Source organism: Bos javanicus, chromosome 8 (assembly GCF_032452875.1).
Source record: "Bos javanicus breed banteng chromosome 8, ARS-OSU_banteng_1.0, whole genome shotgun sequence".
NCBI classification, from domain to species: Eukaryota; Metazoa; Chordata; class Mammalia; order Artiodactyla; family Bovidae; genus Bos; species Bos javanicus.
In genome coordinates this window covers 85,046,704-85,068,446 of record NC_083875.1, presented here as the reverse complement: position 1 = coordinate 85,068,446, position 21,743 = coordinate 85,046,704, and the positions used below count along the sequence as shown (strand labels likewise).

The window sequence follows — 21,743 nt, the reverse complement described above, 5'->3', positions numbered from 1 at the left end:
GTGGGGATATAAATTGATGTAGCCAATATGGAGATTTCTCAAAAAACTAAAATAGAGTTGCCATATGATTTAATAATCCCACTCCTGGGCATATGCCCAGAGAAAACTATAATTAAAAAAGGTACATGTACCCCAGTGTTTATTGCAGCACTGTTTAAAATAGCCAAGACACAGAAACAACCTAAATGTTCATCAACAGATAAATGAATAAAGAAGATGTGGCGCATATATACAAGGGAATACTGCTCAGCCATTAAAAAGAGTGACATAATGCCATTTGCAGCAACATGGGCTAGATATTATCATACTAAGTGAAGTAAGTCGGACAGAGAAAGGCTATGCGATATCACTTATGTGCTTAGTTGCTCAGTCGTGTCCGACTCTTTGCAGCCTTATGGCCCACCAGGGCCACTGTCCATGAGGATTCTCCAGGCAAGAACACCGGAGTGGGTCGCCATGCCCTCCTCCAGGGATATCGCTTATATGTGGAATATAAAATACGACACAAATGAACTTATCTATGAAACAAAACAGACTCACAGAATTAGTGAACAGCCTTGTGATTGCCAAGGAGAAGAGTGAGGTGTAGGAGCGATGAACTGGGAGTTTGGGATTAGCAAATGCAAACTACTATATATAGAATGGATAAACAACAAGGTTCTGGTGTGTAGGGAACTATATCCAATAGCCTGTGATAAACCATAATGGAAAACATATTAAAAAGAATGTGTGTGTGTATATATATACTTATATATAAATGCATAACTGAATGACTTTACTATACAGTAAAAATTAACATAACATTGAAAATCAGCTATGCTTGAAGAAAATAAATTTACAAAAAGAAAGCTCCAGGCCCTCCTTCTCCTACATAGACATGGAGTTAACAATATACAAACAAGAATACCTCTGTGAAATCTCAAGACAGCTGAGAAACTATGGCTTCCAAGCCATTTTAAAACTAAAAAGAGATTCTATCAAGCAGCGAATGAAAACTGGTGTTTGGAACACCCTTTTACGTTCCTCTCCCAAGCAAAATAGGATGGCACAACTGGGAGGAACTCCCCCTCCCCATGATGCTCCTCCCTCAGGATGAAAACAAAGGAGTGAGCTGTACACCCAGTGTTCTGTCTCTTCTGGAAGTCTCCTGAGGGATGGTTTTTGTCTTGCCAGACTTGGAATGCTATCATGACCAGTGCCAGAGTTTCAAAGACACTGAAAACTGAGGCAAGAAGCATGTTAGAGCTGATGGTCTGCAGGCAGATGCCAGAGGAGCAAGAGATCAGACAAAGTTTACTAAGTTTTAGAACTTCTAGCCTGACTGGCTAAGATTTTTCCCTGCACAAAGCCAGCATGTGAAGACTGGAGAGGTGGTTGTTTTTCAGATGCCCAAATTCCAGCAAAATATTACAAAGAAATAGGGAAACGTGGTGTGATTAAAGGAACAAAATAAAATTCCAGAAACCAACCCTAAAGAAGCATAGATCTATGAGCTGCCTATAAAAAAATATTAAATACCTGTCATATAGATGCTCAATGAGCTAAAAAAAAAAAAGGAACACAAATAGACAACTAAGTGAAATTGGGAAAGTGATGCATGAACTAAATGAAAATATCATTAAAGAGACAGAAACTATAAAAAAGACCCAAACAGAAATTCTAGAGCTGAACATTTCAATAACTAGACTAAAAAATTCAATCTAGGTCATTTGAAAGTCAGAGAAACAAAAAGAAAAACAATGAAGAAAAGCAAAGAGAGCCTAAGAAGTTTATGGAATACCATCAAATTGACCATATATGCATTATGGGAGTTCCAGAAGAAGAGAGTAAAAAGAGCAGAGAGTTTACTTGATGAATTTTTGGCTGAAAATGTCTCCCAAATGAAATGGATACAAATTCAAGAATCTCATGGAACTCCAACTAGGACAAACCCAAAGAACCACAGTGGGACCTATTATTAAAAAAGGTGGGGGAGGGGGGCAGTGGGATATCATATTTAAAGTGCTAAAGATGAAAAAAAAAAAAAAACTGTGAAGCAAGAATACCTTATTCAACAAAGTGGTTCTTCAAAAGTGAAGAATAAAGACTTTCCCAAATAAGCAAAAGATAAAGAGTTCATTATCACTAGACTTGCTATACAAGAAATGCTGAAGGAAGTCCTTTAAGTTGTGAAAAGATGGTAGATAGCAACATGAAGTTATACAAGAATATAAAGTTCTTCAATAAAAGTAAATGCATGAACAAATATGATATAATAACCTATACTATCATAATTTTTGGTACAAAATAACACAAAAAGGACAAAAACTTTTAAAAACTCTAAATTTATGTGAAAGGGCATACTGGACATATAAACATGTCATTTGTGATAACACATAGATCATCTGGTAAGGACAGCTGTAAAGCAGAGTTTTTGTTTACCATTGAAGTAAGTTTTTACCAGCTTAAAATACAATGCTATAACTTTAAATATTTTATGTAATTGCAATAGAAAAAATATATAGAATATACACAAGGGGCAATGAGAAAGGAATCAAGGCATATTATTACAAAAAAGTCAGTTAAACTTAAAAGAGGAAAGCAGTAAGAGACGGACAAAAAAGTTACAAACCATATAGAAAACAATGAAAAAGGCAATAGTGAGTTCTTCCATATCAGTAATTTCTTTAAATGTAAAATAATTTAAACTCCCCAATCAAGACATATGGATTGGTTGAACAGATTAAAAAAAAAATAGCATTCAGTTATATGCTACCCACAAGAAACTCGGGCTTCCAAGGTGGCTCAGTAGTAAAGAATCAACCTGCCAAAGCAGCAGATGCAGGAGAGGAGAGCTTGATCCCTGGGTTGGGAAGATCTGGAGGAGGAAATGGCAACCCACTCCAATATTCTTGCCTGGAAAATTCCATGGACAGAGGAACCTGGCAGGCTACAGTCCATGGAGTCACAAAGAATCAAACATAACTGAGTGACTAAACACACAGAAGAAACTCACTTTAGACTTAAGGATATACATAGGCTGAAAGATGTAAAAAGATATTTCATGGAAATGGTCAACAAATAGATCAGGAGTGGCCTACTTACATCAGACAAAATGGACTTTAAATAAAAAACCTTACACAATACAAAGACATTATATAATGATAAAAGGATCAATTCACCAAGAAGATAGAAAAATTATAAATATGCATTAAACCTCATGGTGGGGGTGGTTTACTTGCTGAGTCATGTCCGACTCTTGTAACCCCGTAGACTGTAGGCTACCAGGCTCCTCTGTCCATGGGATTCTCCAGGCAAGAATACTGGAGTGGGTTGCCATTTCCTCCTCCAGGGGATCTTCCCAAACCAGGAATCCAACCTGGGTCTCCTGCATTGTAGGCAGGTTCTTTACCTTATAACACCTAAATATATGAAGCAAACTTCGACAGATTAGAAGAAAGAAGCTGATTACAACAAAATAGCAGTAGGAGACTTCAGTACTTTCAATACTGGATAGGACATGCAAATATCAATAAAGAAGCAAGGGATTTGAACAACAGTGTCCGAATGAACCTAACAGACATATGTAGAGCGCTCCATCTAATAATGGCAGAACATACATTCTTCTCAAGTGCACATGGAAACCCTCAAGATCAGACCATGTGTTAGGCCACAAAACAAATATTAACAAATTGAAGAAGATTGAAATCATATGATTTATCTTTTCCAATCACACCAGAATGAAACTAGAAATCAATAGCACAGGAAAACCTGGAAAATCCACAGATTTCTGGAAATTAGATAGTACACTCTTAAACAACAGTCAAAGAAGTTGCAAAGGAAATTAGAAAATAGCTTGAGACAAATGAAAATGAAAACACAACATATCAAAGCTTATGGAATGTGGGAAAAGCAGTGCTAAGAGGGGCATTTATAGCTGTAAATGCATGCATGTATAAGGAGGAAAGATCTCAAATCAACAACCTAACTTTGTACCTCAAGATTAGAAAAATAACACACTAAACTCAAGGGAGTCAGAAGGAAGTAACTAACAGATTAGAGCAGAGATAAACGGAACAGAGAGTAGAAAAATACACTAAAAAAAAAACCAACAAAACTAAGAATTGTTTTTTGAAAAGATGAACAAAATTGACAAACCAAAAAAATGGATAGAAATCAAATAAATAAAATGAAAGAGGAAACATTACAACCGATACCACAGAATACAATCATAGAGACGGACAATTAAATGCCAACAGTTGAATAAACTAGAAGAAGACATAGATAAATTCCTAGAAACACAATCTACCAAGACTGAATCATGAAGAAATAGAAAATATGCACAGACCAATAACAAATAAGGAGGTTAAATAAACAATAAAGAAACTTCCCAACAAAGAAAAGCCCAGGACCAGATGGTTTCACTGGGAAATTAACACCAATTGTTCTCAAATTTTTCCAAAAAATTCAAAGAATGAGGAACACTGCCTAACTCATTCTACAAGACCAATATTATCTTAATACCAAAGTTTTGGGGCCTTGCTGACCCTGGAGATACTGTCCCTCCCAGGATACACTAATTCCTAGAGATATAAAGAATTCACCAGCAAGACAAAAAGTGTCTTTCAAGTGCAAACCAACCCATCCAGAGCCCACATCCAACCATCTTCTTTCCTGAATCACACAGGACCAGGTGTGAGGTATCCAGGGACAGCCCCTGTACACAGAGCCCACTGAAATTATTCAGACTGGCCAATCTTAAGCCTGCTTACTCTGTCTCACCCATCCATCTCATCAGAAATCACAATCAAGACTCTACTGTAACTTAAATAGTACTTGTACATCAACTATACTTCAATTAAAAAAAAAATCATTAAGTGATTAAAAAAGATTCTTGCTCACAATTTCCAACCCCTCTGTCTCCTGACCCACCCTGGTGAGTTTCTCTCTGGTTCTCCTTGGTATCATGTACCCCCTCTTTTCATGAGCTATGAGTAATAAACTGTCTTTACACATAAGTCATTTCCTGATTTGTTGGCTTTGTCATTTCTGAATAATAATAAAACCTAGATTAAAATATGCCCCCAACCCACTTGCTGAGACTTTGGCTTACAACAGCATAGGCCTGTGGCTGCCGTTTGCCCACAAACCTGCCTATTGATGCAGCCATGTTTGTCAATACCATCTCCAACCAAAGGCCGCCTGTGCTTCTCTTGAGACCTAGTCACTTGCAGCTTACCTACGCTGTTCTCCTCCCATGCACATGCAGTCCCTCTAAGCCAGGGCTATCAGCTTTACTCCCATGTCCCCATGAGTCCCAGTGCAGAGCCCAGAGCCCCAAATGCTAAAGGGACACAGATGAGCTTTCTCTAACACTGAGCCACATGCATGAGCATACCTGCTTCCCTGGGCCATCTGCATGGGGCTCTACTCCCATGCCTGGGCTCCCTTCCTGCCTCTGTACACCCCATGTGCAACACTAGTGTTTTCCCATTCATAAAACAACGTGATAACCATGCTGCCTTCTTCATGGGGGCTCTGCAAGGCAGGCAGCAAGCATTGGTGAACAGAGCTGGTGGCAGCGCTGTTTGCATTAAGACTGGGACACTGTGTGGCCATGGAACTGAGGCTTAGGAGAGACATCATTGCCTGATGTGTTGGGGAGACCCCTGCTTGCATGGTCCTGCCCTCGGGCCTGCCCACCAACCCATTGTGGGGGCTTCTTTGAGAGTGGTGTTTGAGTGTGCACCCTGCTACTGGCACCAGTAAGTGATGTAAGTAAGTGATGGCCCTATGGACCTCCAGTACCCTCAGAGGAGGGCCCTGCAGCCCCTGACACCTGGTACAGGAAGGTGACCTACCTTGGCTGGATCCATGTCAACCTTAGAAGGGTTGTTCTCAGGGTCTGGCTCCTCACTGCTCCCCTCGCCTGCATCGCTATCAGCCTCCTCCTGTGGAGACTTGCTGCCCAGGGCTGTTCCCGGGTGTGGCCCTTTGATGATGGTACCTGGGCCCGCCTCGCCGCTGTCCTCACAGAAGTGCTCGCTGACCACGCTGCAGGATGGGCTGTCTATCCCGCTGTCCCGGTTAGGGATCTTAGAGCTGCTGGCCTCACCCACTGAGCTCATGTCCCCAGCAGAGGCCTGGCTGCCAGGGCTCCCAGAGGCAAGCTCCCCGTGGTGAGTTCCAGGCCCGACAGGGAGCGCTGGGAGCTTCCCTGGGTCTGTGCTTGGTTGCTCCAGGGAGGAGTTATTAGGCCCAGCATCTGGCTCCTCCATGGTGGCACTGGGGGCCGGGGGTGTTGAGGACCCCCTTCCTGGCTCCATCCTCAAAGCTGAGTTCTCTGATCTCTGTGAGGGGCTGGCTGGGGGCTTCCTGTCAGGGAGAAATGAGTGCAGTCAATGCCAGCTGGGCTGTGGACCAGCCCCCAGGGAGGGCCCTCTGGAGAAAGTCAACATGCAGCTGCACTTGAGCACCCCTGTCAGCCTCAGCTGGTTTTCGGGCAATGGCAAATACAAAGCATTTTGTTTTAAAAGTTAATTTCTTCATAAAGAAAGAAGGAAGAGAGAGAGGGATGGAGGGAGGGAGAGAGGGAGAAAGAAAGAGAAAAAGAGACGAAGGAAGGAAGGAGGAAGAAAGGAAAGAAAAGAGAGGGTGAAAGAAAAAGACAGGAGAGGGAGGAATGAATCCTGTATCATGAAGCTACCTGCTCCTCGATGAATTAGAAATAAACGCATAAAATAATAGCAGTAGCCATCTTGGGCACAGTGGATCTGGTCTGCACCCTGCTCTGGCATCCGTGACACTATCCTCAAGGTAGCTCTGAGGTGAGGCAGGATCCCCATCAGGACCCTCCCTCAATATCACTGTAGATATGCTGTCTGACAGGTGACCTGACACTTTCCAGAGACCCAGGGGCTGAGGAGCCTGGATCTTGGTCCCAAATTCCTCCTGCTGCTGCGTTTACGCACTGGGGCTGTTTCATGCTCTCACATGGTGCCTCTTCTGGAAAACCTTGTGGAGGAAACGCCCCTTCGAGTGTCAGTCAGTCAAGTGTCAGACCTGCACAGAGAGGGTCAAAGGTGAGACTAGACTGCAGGAGACTGAGATCCCCCCAAATCTTCTACTTGAAGAGTGGAGCTGCAGAGGAGTCAGGGACCAGAAACAGCAGCCACTTATTCCTGGGCAACAGGTGGGTTACCTGAGGCTGGCAGACTCCACAGGGCACTGAGGTGAAGGGCAGGTGCCAGGCTCCCTGCCAGCTGCTTTCTGGGTCCTTTGGGTTGGCCAGCCGAGGCCTTGCACGAGACTGAGGGGGGGCAGGATTTGCTGAAAATCTTTTTCTTGCCCAGCAGTTTTGAAGTGGAGCAGTTCACGAGGTTCTGAAAAAAAAAAGGTGAAAAGAGAACGTTAACCACGTCCTCCACTGGCACAGAGCAACCTGGGTGACAGACCTAGTTCTCCAGGGAGAAGATGAAAGGGCAGCTTCAGGCCACCGCTCAGTGCAGGGGACCCCTGAGCAGGTCGTAGAGGCCTATGGGTAGATGGAGCACGGCTGATTGCCTGGCCCCCAGCCCAGGGAAACATGTACGACAACGGCCGTGGCATGTAGCAGCTTCTACTGCTGCTGCTACGACTGCTAAGTCGCTTCAGTCATGTCCGACTCTGTGCGACCCCATAGACGGCAGCCCACCAGGCTCCCCCATCCCTGGGATTCTCCAGGCAAGAACACTGGAGTGGGTTGCCATTTCCTTCTCCAATGCATGAAAGTGAAAAGTGAAAGTGAAGTCGCTCAGTCGTGTCCGACTAGTAGCGACCCCATGGACTGCAGCCTACCAGGATCCTCCATCCATGAGATTTTCCAGGCAAGAGTACTGGAGCGGCTTGCCATTGCCTCTAGGGCTGGCTTAAAACTGGGGCCAGAATTGAGCTTGTCCCCAGCCATGCCATGACTCAGGGAGAAAGGGTCCCTTCAAGTGTGCAGTGCCATCATGACTGAGGGGACCCAGCAGGCCCTCCCAGACACATGCACTCCTTGTGCTCACAGTCACAAGCAATCAACTGCTGTCAGTGGCTTCTTCACACATTGTCTTCCTCCCTCACTAAACAAAATAAAGAACCATCAGTGGAGGCACAGGTCCCCCTCCCCTCCAGACACACAATCAAAAAGGTGTCCTGAAGCCTGACCCTTGGCCACCCATGCAACAGAAGGGCCTCCTGGCAGAGTGTGCTCAGAAGAGAAGTGTGACCCACCTCTGCACGCACATGGCCTTGAGGGCTGGTGAGGCCCCAGAAGCCAAGCAAAGATCCAGCCCCTGTGGGTCTCCTGCCCTCTTGTCTCCCAGTGTAATCAGATTTCTTCTGAGTCAAGTGACTCCAAAATCAGTGCAGGGTGCACATTTAGTATTGCTACTGCCACATTCCTCAAGAACTTAATGGGGAGGAATATCAATATTTCTAAACAGAAAATGCATGCTTTGCCACATTCTTCTCATAGCACAGAAGATAATCTCCAGTTTCCAGAAATCAGACATGACACAGCAGTAAAAATATGCCAGATGGAATTCAGGCCACACACTCAGCTTTGGCATGTCTAATGCCGCCATCCGGTGCCAGGTTGAGCCTGCTGCAATCACACCTCAGGGCCTCCTGGTTCTGGTCAAGATTGAATAAACTGGAGCTACTCTCTCACCTGAAACAACTAAATCATGGATAAAGCACACGAAACAGCAGTTTGAGAGACACCTTACAGCAGGCAGCAAAGGGCAGTGCTTCTGAAGGTGGAAACATGTGCAGTGAGCCCTCCGTCACCCCAACTTTCTGCCTGGAGAAGGGGATCCCAGGTCGACCCCTGAGTGAGGAGACAGACCTGGGCATCCAGGAACACCAAAGCAGCTGGACGTCACAGGGTAGAGGGCTAGAGAGAGATCTGCAGTGAGGGAACACGGAGACTGACGGGGGCCCTCGGGATAGCTCAGTGCGTGTGCAAGGGAACTACAAACCTTGAGAGAGAACTACCAGAGAGGATCGGAGGGAACGCCAACTCAGGCTCACACAAGGCAGGGAGTAAGCCTGTTTCCACCAGCCAGACTGAAAACCCCAGTACCCACAGGGACTTAGCTAACTTGGAAGGGTCTTGCCTCAGTGTGGGTGCATAATTAGCCCCACAGTGAGCTCTACTCAGGTCCCACCTAACAGACACTGACGAATTTTAACAGGCAAGTCCCTCTGTTAACAAGCAACTTAATAGCATCGCTAAACAATGCTCCAGAGCAATTATGGAAGCACAGACATATTCAGAATCTAATAAGGTGAAAGCTACAGTGTCTGGAATCCAACCAAAAATTACCAGACATAGAGGGCAGATACACACAACCCACAGTGAGGAGGAAAAGTCAATGAATTGAAATTGACCCATATCTGATACAGATGCTAGAATTAGCAGACAAGGTCTTTAAGACAGCAGCAGTACCTGCTGTATATTCAAAAGGTCAGCAGAGACATGGAAAATAAAAAAAGATGCATATCCAATTTCTAAAGATGGAAACCACAAGATGTGAGATCAAAACCCCCTGGAAGGGACTGATGGCAGATTAGATATTAAAGAAGAAAAATTAGTGAGTTTGGAGAGACTATAGAAGCTTTCTAAAATGAAAGAGAGAGAATGCATTGTGAGATGCAGAAAAACTATGAGCAGCATAATATGTGTGTAACCAGAATACATATGTGGAGTGTTAAAAAAGGAGTGAGCTTGAAAAATACTTGAGAAAAAAAAATGACCAAAGTTGATATCAATTCTACACAAGCCTTTGGATCACTGAGGGGAAAAGGGAATACTTCTCAATAATAAGGATGAATCTAGAAAAAATTATTTCAAGTGAAAAAAAGACAAAGAAAAATGTGCCTACTTGTTTTTCCATTTACATAGAATTCTAGGAAATGTACCCTAACATGTGATGCCAGAAAGCAGACCAGGATGTTGCCTGGATGGAGGGGTAGGTGCGGTGTGGGGGTTACAATGGAACACAAGGAAGCCTTGCAGAGTTGACAGATGTGCTCATCACATGTGTGTGTGTACGTGTGTGTATGTTGGAACATCCAATCGTACGTCTTAAACATGCAGTTAATTGTATGCTGACTATACTTCAGGGAAGGTGATACCTCTGAGTTACACAGACTTGGTGAGTTGCTAACATTCACCAGTGTCATTTTCCTTGTTACAGAAGGGACAATGAACTATGCAAAGAACAGTGGTAAGGAGTGTGGCAGGCCCAGAGCCTGGGGAGGCTGCAGCAGCCTGGCTTCCCTGGATCCCCGTCAAGGAGAGGAATTGTATCCTTTCTCTGGAGGTCCTTCAGGTGTGGCCATCTTACCTTCCAAGGGTTTTTGTGCAAGAGCAGCTGATCAAGGCTTGGCCAGACTGGGAAACCCAGGGCTCGGCATAAAGATGCCCTCCAGGGAGCAGAGTACCTGGTGGAGGGCGGTTCTGGTTGCAGAAGAGCTGAGACCACCCTCTAATCTGACTAGGAAGCTGCAGGGTACAGCCCGCAGCCTCAGCTGGTCTCCCTTTCTAAGGCCAAGGTGAGCGCAGGACAGGCCAGTCCAGTTATAGCCTCCCCTCCTCACAGCTCAGAGGAGCGGAGGGCTGAGGGAGGGTTAGGGTCGAGGACACACACGTGCAAGGGTGCCCACCACACACACACATGTAAACACACACACTTACACACATGCACATGCACACACAGACACACATAAACATACATCCAATTACACACACACACATACTCCATGTGCCTGGGGACATGCTGAGCGCTTTTGTATGCTTGCTCAGTTGTAGTCACCAAGGTGGGTGACATTCCATGTCTCAGACAAGGATGCCAAAGTTGATCCTGACCATGTGGCCTAGGGGAATCAGCACCCAGGAGCTGAGTCTACCAGACATGCTGCTCTGAACCCCCTGGACTGGGTTCCAGGCTCATTCTGACATGCCCAAGGCCAAAGATGTAAAACCATGCAGGAGCCAAGGAGCATTTGTCATTTCTGTCTTCCCAGCCACTCACCTCTCTCTTCGAAGCCCCGAGCTCTCTGAGCTGAGAGAGCCCAGCTACTGAACTCAGCCCAGGGCCCAGTGCCCCTGACACCGAAGGCTGCCACCAGCCAGTATCAAAGGCCCCAAACCTGGGACCAGGAGAGGTGTGGGGACTGGAGAAGTACAGAGAAATTAAATGTGCCCCACTACCGAGTGCATTGTGCAGCCAATGGATAGGGTGGCAGGAGGGGTGTGGTCCCTGCCCTGGAGTCCCCAAACTGCTTGGCAGCTGCCTGAGACAGGCAGGGATAGTCCTGCATACGGGCCACAATTCCGCTCCACCTGACGCTGGACGTCCCCACTACGGATACAGTGCAGGAGCTCCCACTAAAATCAACACTATGCCCATCTCACTTGCTGCCTGTCACCTGGTACCTTGGAGGCCCCAGGTGGGCAGGGATCTCCACAGCTTTGTCACTGACATGGCTTAGTAGCCCCGGAACATGGGGCCCCAGATGACAGCTATCAGCAGCCATCAGATGTATGAGCCTGAGAGGAAGCCTTTGAAACAGTTCTAGCCCTGACTGGCTACAGTCCCAGAGAAACCCTGAATGAGGGCCACTGAAATGCACCCCACCAGTCCCAGAATCGTGAGAGATGATAGTGCTCAGTGGGGTGGTTGGTTACGTGAAGGAGGTAATCCAAATAGTACTGAGAGCACCATGGGGCAATACAAGAAACTGCTATGCTGCACACACCTACATGCAGGTTGCAGGCTGGGGGATAAGGCTGCAGAAACCTACAAGGCTCTATCAGCAGTGACAAAGGTCTGGTTGTGCAGGCCCTGCCAGATGCAACAATCGATGGCATGTCTGCAAAGCTGCTCCATGACCCAGAGGTGCCTGCACTCCAGAGTTAGGATCCAGAAGCACAATACTTGTCTTGGGGCCTCAGCCTAGGAAATGCTCTGGCTGGTACAGTCTGTGGTCTCCATCCTGTGTGCTGAGAACCCAGACATGGACACAGACACTGGGGTGCCATATGCTTCAAAATTCAGTGGGGGTCAATGGGACTTCAAGGCAGGATGGGGCTAGCAGAGCGAGGAGGAAAGGAGACTGGTCAACAGCACTGGACCCAACAACAGTCCCACAAAGGTTCTTAAAGCCCGAGGCAGCACACAACACTCTACCTCCAACTGGCTATATCATCGCTTTTTAGTGGTCCTAACAGACAAAGATGGGCAGGACACCTCACCAGGCTGATGACCTCCAGCCATTAGCATCACCTGAAGCTCCTAGTTCCTCATCACAGGGCCTGTTCAGCTACAGTAGGAGTTGGCAAAATCACACAATGAGCCCAGTAGTGATGACATGTGCCCAGAGCTGAGTTGACAGAAGTTCAGCGAAAGCAAGCCCAAGAACGCACTGGCTACAGTGTAAGGAGCTGTGACTGGAAGGCCCATGTGCAGAGCTGCGCTGTATGCAGGCAGGTGTGTCTGGGAAACAGATCACTGTGATGTTTCTTTCTCTCTTCTTTGGCCGTGCTGCATGGCATGAGGGATTTCAGTTCACCAACCCAGGCTCCAAACCATGCCCCCTGCAGTGAAAGCGTGGAGTCTTAACCACTGGACTGCCAGGGAAGTCCCTGTACTGCTTCAACTTACTCTTTTTGCTTATGTATATATTTACTATTCTTCTTTATTTCCTTTTTTTTTCTATTTTTAAATTTTTATGTTTATTTCTGATTCATATTTTGTTTCTGTTTTTACTTTTATCTAGAAGGAGAACAAATATAAATACTACAGACACTATGCATTGCCATACATCAAAAGCAACTACAGAAATAAGATCACAACCTTGGAAATAAAAAGCAAAATCCTGTCTTGCATAGGCAGCTAGATGTATGATAAAGCAAGTAGAATCCCAGGAGTGAGCACTGCAAAATTATTGGAGCTTTGCTGTATTTTTAAAATGTTTTATAATAAAGTTTTTTGGGAAAAGAGTTTATCCCCACAGCATCCAGGATCCCTAGGCCCACACTCAGGATGAGGCAACAGGGGCTCCTTGTTCCATTCTGACCTCTCCCATGGGGCACCCTGGGCTCACAAATATTCCACTCTACTTTTGATTGTGTTTAAAATTTTTATTTAAAAAAGCAATGAATCAAAATGGATAAGAACTTTCCAACAGCTTCCAGTTGATACTGAAAACCCTAACACAGACATGACTCTGCCTCTCCCTCCACACTGAGCCACTTTGGGGGGCTTTCAAGGCCCTCCCTCTGGAGGAACAGCCTAGCCCAGCTCCCCGCGCTCATTCCCTGCTCTGTGATAGGCCTTCCTCAGAAGAGAACCCCCTCCTCCATAGCTCCCACCTGCCAGGCTCACCCACACCTCCCCACTCCACTCCCCGCCGGCTGCAGACCACACAGGTGGAAATCTTACCTCCTTCGTGTGGTCTGCCACCTGGCAAATAGCAGGGCTCAGTAAGCATGTTCAGTGAGTAAGTGAATAGATGAATTTGAATCAGCACGTCAGTTTTATTTCCTTCTAATATGTACTTTTACATAGCCCTACAAAAATATGCTTTAGTCAAGTCCAAATTTTTGAAAATACAAAATGCAAATCAAGATTACAGAAGGTTAAACTCCATCTCCTACCGTCCGTCACTTGACAGCCCCACATCATCTCATCTAACTGCACAGTGACCCTGTCAGGTAATTACAGTGAAACGGAGGCCTAGATGGTGGATTCACCTCCCCAAAGCCGATGGCTGTACCAGCAAGAGCTCTGTGTCCTGGGCACCAAGGGGCTCCAAGTAGCCCCCACAAAACCCCGTAGAACTGATGTACAAGGTAGGTTACCATCCACTTCACTGGGAACCTAGGCAACCAGTCATCACCACCACACACAGGGGCTCAGACAGGGGACAGGAACCCAGACAGAGGAAACAGCATCCTAAGTAGAGGGAACAATATCTCAGACAGAGAGAGCAGTATCACAGGCAGAGGGACCAGTGTCCCAGACAGAGGGAAGGGCACAAAGCAAACAAGAGTGAGTCATGCCATCTGAAGAGGTGGCAGTGTGCCTAGGTGTGTGAGCCCAGAGGGGAGGGGACAGGATTTGGGGGTTGGAGCCAGGATGGATCTCATAGCTGTAGGCAGCCAGGGGTCATGCAGGTGAGCGACACCCCATTCAGGTTTGGGTTTCACATCTGTGCTATGGTCAATACTGCTTGAAGGTTACATTTTTACTCCCAGGCTCATCCCCTTTTCCATGGACCTGTTTCCTCATCTGTCAGTGGGGTCATCAGAGCCCACCTGGAGCAGATGGCAAAGATGCAGCAAGACAAGTGCTCCTGGCACTTGACCGTGATCCTGGTGTGCTCCTGGAGACTCTTCTGTGATCATTGTTCTGAGTCCAGCAACAACCCCCACCCTAGGCTCTCAAGGGGCTCAGGGCAGAAAGGCCTCACCTTTCCTCTGGGGCCTTGCTCAACACCTCATCTCAGCTCTAACCTCAACAGACCTACTGCAGTCTAGGCTTCTGTGTGTGCAGAGCATAGAGTCCTGTCCAGCTTTGGGGGGCCACTGCATATTCAGAGGTGCTGGTTTTGTGTGGAAACAGACGTCAGCGCAAGTTGCGGAACCAGGGCCTTGGCCTCCTGCAACTACCCAGCCGAAGACAAACCACTTCCTCCCCTCAGCACCCAGCCCCACCCAGCCCCAGGGCCACTTGCCAATCAAATTTTCAGGCTCCAAAGGTTTGAGTTTGGGCCCAGGTTGTCAGCTTACAGTCCATGGTCTGGGGCAAGTGATGGGCCTCAGTTTCTCTGTGGCCCTCAGCTTCCTCTCCTAAAAGAGTGGTGGAGCAAAGTCACCGTGGGATTTGTCTGAGGACTAGTGTGAGTAACAGCAGAGCTTCCCTGAGCACACCCAGCCTCCCAGGGCTGTGCTCACCTCTGGAGCCTGGTACCACTCAGATCCCACTTCACATATGGGAAAGTTGGGTGGTAGAATCAGTGGCCCATAGTCACAGAGCTGGGGGAGGGACTGCAAGCCAAATGTCCCCGTGGGCCATGAACATCACCAGGATACCAGCTACCTGCTGCCACATACTCCTCGGTTCCCTCCTCCAGTGAAAACCCCAGACCCATCTTTCCACCTCCCAAGGGGAATCCACAGCACCTCACTGACCCCGAGAAACTGTAAACGGGCTGATGGTCTGCAATCAGAGGGACTCCCACACTGCAAACGCCACAGGGTCCTGGGAGCCTAGTGCTCTGGGTACAGTCGTGCCCTAGAACATGCCCCCTCAGTACAACCAGCACAAACACAGCTGCCTCTGGTACCCCATGGCTGCCCATCACCCTCCCCGATGTCAAGGTGGCCTGGCCACCTCCCCGAGGTCAAGGTGGCCTGGCCACCACCCTGCACTCTCTGGGCACAGTATGAGGTTCGGAAGAGGCCCTGACAGGCTCAGTCTTCCCTCCTAGCAGCCCATCATAGACAGGCCCTGTCAGGACCTAAAATGCAGATTGCAGCGGAATCTTCTGAAGCCCCACAGTCTCTAGGGACTGTGTTTGGGACCACTTATCCTTCCTCCACAGGTCCAGTCTATTCGGGGACCCCGGCCCTCAAGTTCATCTTTGCTAGAGTCTAAACTGCCACAGGACACTCAGCAGTGTGCTCACTCACTGCTCAATGACTTGCTACAAATCATGCTAGAGGCACCACAGGAAGACAAAAGGGACACAAGACACCGCTCGGCGCCACCACGGCAGCTTCCTGCCTTAGAGACATCCGACCCCAAATGACTACTGCTCTGAACTTTCCCTGACCCCAGAAGTGCCCCTTACGGGACCAGCAGAGGCTCTCTGGGCTGGCAAAGACCCCAGAGCCAGCACCACTCACCTGTCTTCTGTGGCGCACGTACTTCTCTCCAGGACTGACTTCAGGCAGCAGCAAAACACAACTTCCTTTTGCTGGTTTTCGCAATATGGGTCACTAAACGACAGTGCATTTGCATTTCCGCACTGGTTCTTCCCTTCCCTCACATACAAAAAGATACAGCCCCAACCGGCTGGAATGCTGTCCGAGGACCAGGCGATGCTGGCCGCAAGGTGGTTTAAAGTTTAACAGACTGCTCTGCGTGCCCCAAGTGGTTCCGGGTGTAGAGGCTACAGCCGTCCTGCCCTGCCTCTATCTGTTTTTCTAAGCAGACTTCCAGGTGCCCGTCTCTCAAACCTTCAGAGAGGGGGCACTCAGTGGGTATCTAGTGGGTTCAGTGCCTGAGTTGGAGAAGGCAATGGCACCCCACTCCAGTACTCTTGCCTGGAAAGTCCCATGGATGGAGGAGCATGGTAGGCTGCAGTCCATGGGGTCGCTAAGGGTCGGACACGACTGAGCGACTTCACTTTCACTTTTCACTTTCATGCATTGGTGGAGGAAATGGCAACCCACTCCAGTGTTCTTGCCTGGAGAATCCCAGGGACGAGGGAGCCAGGTGGGCTGCCGTCTATGGGGTCGCACAGAGTTGGACACAATTGAAGTGCCTTAGCAGCAGCAGCAGCAGCAGCAGTGCCTGAGTAGTGGGGTTGGCTCCAGACCATACAGGCTGTGGCTCCTAGATCAAAGAAAAGGCCCAATGGGCCACCAGAGGCTTTCTTGAATTTTCTTGGATGGGAACAATGAAAATGGCCATAAACTGTTGGAAAATTGAAAGTGGATTGTTTCAAGGTGCTCCCAGGGGTGAAGCCAGTCGCCACCTCCACCCCAATTTCCTGAGGAGACCTGTTCCATATTTGATGATCTGGCTGCTCCAGCCAGATCCAGCCCTTCCTAGCACCTACAGAGAGGGCTCCATGACTTTTAGAGTGAAAAGTAAATATATGAAGATACAAGATTGCTACAAGGCTTAGACCACAAATTCTGGTCCAGTTTAAATGACGGATTCTTCATCCAGCCTTATATGTTTTTTAAAAAGCAAAGAGATTTCTCTGGACCTTGGTTTCCATGTTGTATGGGGGTCACAATAGAGCCCCCTCAGAGGCAGTACCTCACACACAGGGATCATGTGAGTATAACGAATGAGACCATTGAAGGGGCCAGTTAATGAGATAATTTCTCCAGTCCACACTGACCCCCCTTGGCAGATCACACAGCCATGTTTCTCCATGGGTTTCCAAGGGATGCCCACACCAGCTGGAGAGGGGATTTGCTTCCACCCTCTGTTCTTCTAAATATTTACCAGTTGTTTGGAAGGGGGTAGTCTGAGAGATGCTACCCACTTTCACCTCCAGATAGTCTTCCTTTCAACCAAAGACTTGAAGAATTCTATGACTAAGACACTGATAAGCTCTTGCTCACCTCCATGACTCATTGCAGTGAAATCCACCATGTGCCAGGCCCTACGGATAGGACCACCTTGGACCCAGGTCCAGCTCCAGAATACATGAGTGCATCTTCTCCAGGAATCTGAAGACCAACGTTAAGATAAGTTCCACCTGGCCCCCAGCCATTACTGTGGACTCAGAGCAGCTCAGTCAGCAGGTGATGGAAAAGAGGGCAGCCTATGTCTCAGAGGTACCTGGTTTCATATCCTGGCTGATGGGGTGTGTCACCTCCATACATCACTAAGCCCCTTGGAGCCCCAATTCTTCTCATAAAATGGAGATAATACAGGATGCGTGGTTGGAGTTTTGTGAGGAAAGAGAGCCTGGCCTGGGGTAGATCAATTATCCAAGTGCTTCCAGTCCAGGCTGGCAAGGACAGTGCCTGCCACCATCGCCCAGCACAGCCCTTCCCCTTGTTGACATCCCTAAGGCAGAAGACTGGCAAGGGGACCTCATCAGGACCTGGAGACCCAAGCCCAGATCTCTGCTGTACAGAAATGGCCCAAGAAGGCAGAGATGAAGCCTGGCAGCACAGCAGCAGACCAAGTGTAATGATCCATGGGTCATGTGGTGGTGGAATATGCTGAAAAGAAGAACGGGGGTAAAGTGCCCTTTCATCCTGGGTGGGGGAGGAGATTCTCCACTGGGATGTGGGTGACCCCCTCCAACAAGAAGCATGTTTGTGGCAGCCATGCCCCAAGAGGGATCTTGGTGACCCCACTCTGCTGCAGCTGTGCCCACTTTGAATAGGGTTGATGCAGTAATGCAGTCAATAGGACACTGCAGAAATATCAAGGGTAACTTCTGAGGCCAGGTCAGTCACCACACTGCAGCTTCTGCCTTTCTCTCTTGGGGTACTTACTCTGGGGGAGCCAGCCACCATATCATGATGATGCTCAAGCTGCTCTGCGGAGAGCCCCATGTGGGGAGGAGCTGGGCCCTCAGCCAACAGCCAGCACCAACTTGCCATGAGGTCGTGAATCACCTGGAAGGGCACCCCTGGCCCCAGTCAAGTCTTTGGGTAAGACTACGACCTCACTAAAGTCTCCAAGCCAGAGACAAACTGTACCAAAATTCCTGACTCACCAAAACTGAGTTGGTAAGTGTTGTCTTATGTCACTCAGTTTTGGACATTTCATTAGGCAATAGATAGATCCGTTATGCAATGATATGAAATGGTCATCAGGAAATGCACGAAGGGTGACTTATGGTCAGGGGGCATCAGCCCAAAGTGAAGAGATGACTGCAGGGTATTAACGGCACACTGTCCTATTTCTCTATCCAATTATTCCATTAATGACCCGGTGGTTCAAACTGTGTCCTCATCCCTGAAGGGTTCCCTGGTAACAATGGTGAAGGCTCTGCCATTCACTCTCCATGACCCTGAATAGCTTCATGAGTCAGAGGCTCTTCAGCGGAAGGCCAGGTTCCCCAAACAGCATCCCTCTGCCCATCCATCCTCCCCCAAGCTGCTTGCCACACAGGAAGCAGCGCTGATCATGAGGGCTCTCCCACATGGTCCCTGCTTTACCCCAGAAACTCCCAGCCCCACCTAGCACAACAGCTGGCAAAGACTGAGGGACAGCCCATCCAAGGAAGGCAGAGGAACCCTGAAAGCTGTCACTAAAAGGGAACTTGTGTAATCAAAGCCTGGGGAGAGTAGGTGAGCAGAGACCTTTCTACCAGGGAAGTATCCATTCATTTCACTCAAGAGGTGATCCAAAGGGAGAGAGCCCCAAGCCAGCCAAGAGAAACTGGTCTGGGGGACGGTGAATGGGGCCCAGCCCATATCCTGATGTGGGGCTGCTGGTTAGCGCCCAAGCCCACACAGAGGAGGATATGACAGTCTCTTGGAATAAGGGACTGGTCAGAGAGGAACCCTGGAAGATCTCATGATTTGACTTCTTCTGTGTTATGATTCCTACTCATCTTGTGTGAAACTCATAGAATTTAAGCTACATTAAATAACTCAAGATGCAGTCACAGTGGCAAATGTGAATTTCCGTATTAGTTGTTTTGAATGTACAACATAGGACTCTGAGTGTCTAAGTGTAATACATTGAGAGTGTCAACAGAGATAAGGCACTTGTTTGGTAGCATCCTAGGAAAGACTGGGAACAGAAGGGGTGACTTTGACTCCATATATTTGACTCCATATACTTTGACTCCATATATTTGTTTGATAGAGACAAGATCCCCGGAGTAACTGTTACACCTACTGACTGACTTCTTAAAAGCTCAGACCACTAAGCCAAATGACTTAATGCCTCTTTGCTGGAGGACCCAAGTCCACACTGCTGAGTGCTGTTCCAGATGGCCCTGCCAGAGGCTCTGCAGGAGGAAAGCCACTTCCCACTCACGCTTGGTCAAGGGACCCACTGCTGGCCCAGAGACTGATGCTCATGCTGAGATACCTCCTTCCGGGACTTTCTCCTGGAGTTATTTGTTACCCCCTTTCCTATTTTCTCCCTACTTTGACTAAACTGTGTTGTAACCTGATGGTGTGCAATAAGCTGAGTGACTTGTGAGGTGAGTGTTGGTTGCATTTTGTGTGCCTCCAATCCTGTGATTGTTACCTGGCCTTACTGCTGTGCCCTCAACAAACAGGTCTGCACAAAGAACAGTGGAAAGAGTGAAGAAAGAGACCTTGGATGGTAAAATCTAGGGTTTATGGAGTCTCTCCATATATTTGTTTATCTCTCTGTATATTAGTTTCCTGCTCAAACCTGAACTCCCTGATTCACTGTTTACTCCAGGAGTGTATACACCTGTTGTGTCCCAGCTCAAGGGACACAGAGGTCATCCAAAACGGGTATTTTTATAGTATAGGATATTAAACATAAAACGGCCACATATAGTTGTGTCTTATCCGCACTTATTTGAGCGTGAGGAATATGGAGCAGTACTGAGAGTGAAGTGACCACATCTTATTACTCCCAACCTCCCCTGTGGATGGTGGGCCGTGTTGCCAGCCCTGGGCAATGGGAATGACATGCTCCCTTCAGGCTTGGCCTCTCAAAAAATGTTCTCAAAATCTTCCAGTTTGCTCTTCCCCATATGCCAGGCAAATGCACAGAAGTTGGGCCAGTAGCCATCAGATGAAGGGGACTGGACTCCAGACTGTCGACGAGCTAAGCTGGACTGTGTCTCCCATAACTCCTTCTCTGTGGGGACGTGAGTTAGGGATGGTCACAGGGGAAATTTGCACAATATCTGGGAGATGAAAGTGAAGCAATGCCTCCCTTTCTGAAGGTCACTGTGATTAGATGAGAGAGACCCAAACAAGAGCCCTAGAAGATTCCAGTTCATCCCAGTCCTCTCTGCTCTCTGTCCAGCTCTACATCTCCCAAATAATCACCAGTGCCCCTTCATGGTTCCTGTCTGCTGGTACCCCTGCCAGCAGACCCTTCTCTCCTAGCTGGTATTTACTAAGCACATACCTGAGCCAGATTCTGCCTGGACTGGATTTGTGAGAAACTTGGCACCCATTGGCCCACCCCAAATGCTGCTCAGAATCAGATCAACTGCCAGGGTCCTTTGATCATGCAGAAGTTTCACTGGCTATGGACATCTGATGGCCCCAGAACATGCAGAATCAAACATGTGGTCAAGCTTCACTGAGGTTTTCCTGCAGACAGGGGACAACAAAAGCACTAGCTCCGGGCAAAAATCACCTCTCACCTGTACTGTATGTGGCACTGAGCTTTAAGATCATAACTGAGCCCATATGAGATTCTGAAGATGTTTAAGACGCTTTTCCGTGGGAACAAATTCAGATTTTACTCACGGTTACCAGCAATGGAAAAGCGCCTGCTAGAAAAGGGGAGGCCTAGCCCACCCACATACATTCTGAGTGGGCACTCAAAGATCTCAAATCCTCTGACCATAGCAGGGTAGAGAACAGAGGCTCCAGTTTCCTTGTCACCAGGAAGCGGCAGGGCTGGGAGTAGCTCCATCCTCTCGCCTATACTGATCAGAGCTGAACTAGCTCTTGCTGTCCTGCAGTACTGTAGGTGTAAGCAGCCTCTCCTGGGACACTCTTGTGAGCTATCAGATGTCCATTCTGGACCATGGGCATTGAACAATCACTGCTTTGGTACCGGGAAACTTGGAATACACCTGGGGCAGCCACTCTTCTGGATGGTCCAAGAGCTGTCAGCTCCACTGTTCTCCCATCAGAGACCCTACTCTCAGCATTGCTACTGGCCCCCTGTATGTGCCCCCTCACCTCCGCCCCACAGTCCCCCTGTGTCCTTGGGGATCAGAACCACACAGTCAATACCACTTCAGCGTCCCTGATGGGGTATCCTCTGCCATCACAGTGACCCAGAGCGGGCATCAGC

General features: G+C 47.8%; 1 protein-coding gene across 6 annotated transcripts in view; it reads right to left on the bottom strand.

Moving 5' to 3' along the window:
* The window catches only part of FGD3 (FYVE, RhoGEF and PH domain containing 3), a 63,999-nt gene that overhangs the window by 25,612 nt on the left and 16,644 nt on the right, over window positions 1-21,743 (bottom strand). For 2 of the 6 annotated variants that reach the window (XM_061426213.1, XM_061426215.1), the window contains exons 1-4: window positions 15,920-16,011; window positions 7,181-7,361; window positions 6,973-7,041; window positions 5,841-6,354 (exon numbers count right to left, since the gene is read on the bottom strand). In XM_061426213.1, the coding sequence (XP_061282197.1) occupies window positions 5,841-6,354; window positions 6,973-6,974 (516 nt within the window). In that variant the 5' untranslated portion in view covers window positions 6,975-7,041; window positions 7,181-7,361; window positions 15,920-16,011. Of the gene's footprint in view, window positions 1-5,840; window positions 6,355-6,685; window positions 7,042-7,180; window positions 7,362-15,919; window positions 16,012-21,743 lie in introns of those variants that run through there. The other 4 variants (XM_061426216.1, XM_061426218.1, XM_061426217.1 and 1 more) reach the window with 3 other exon arrangements.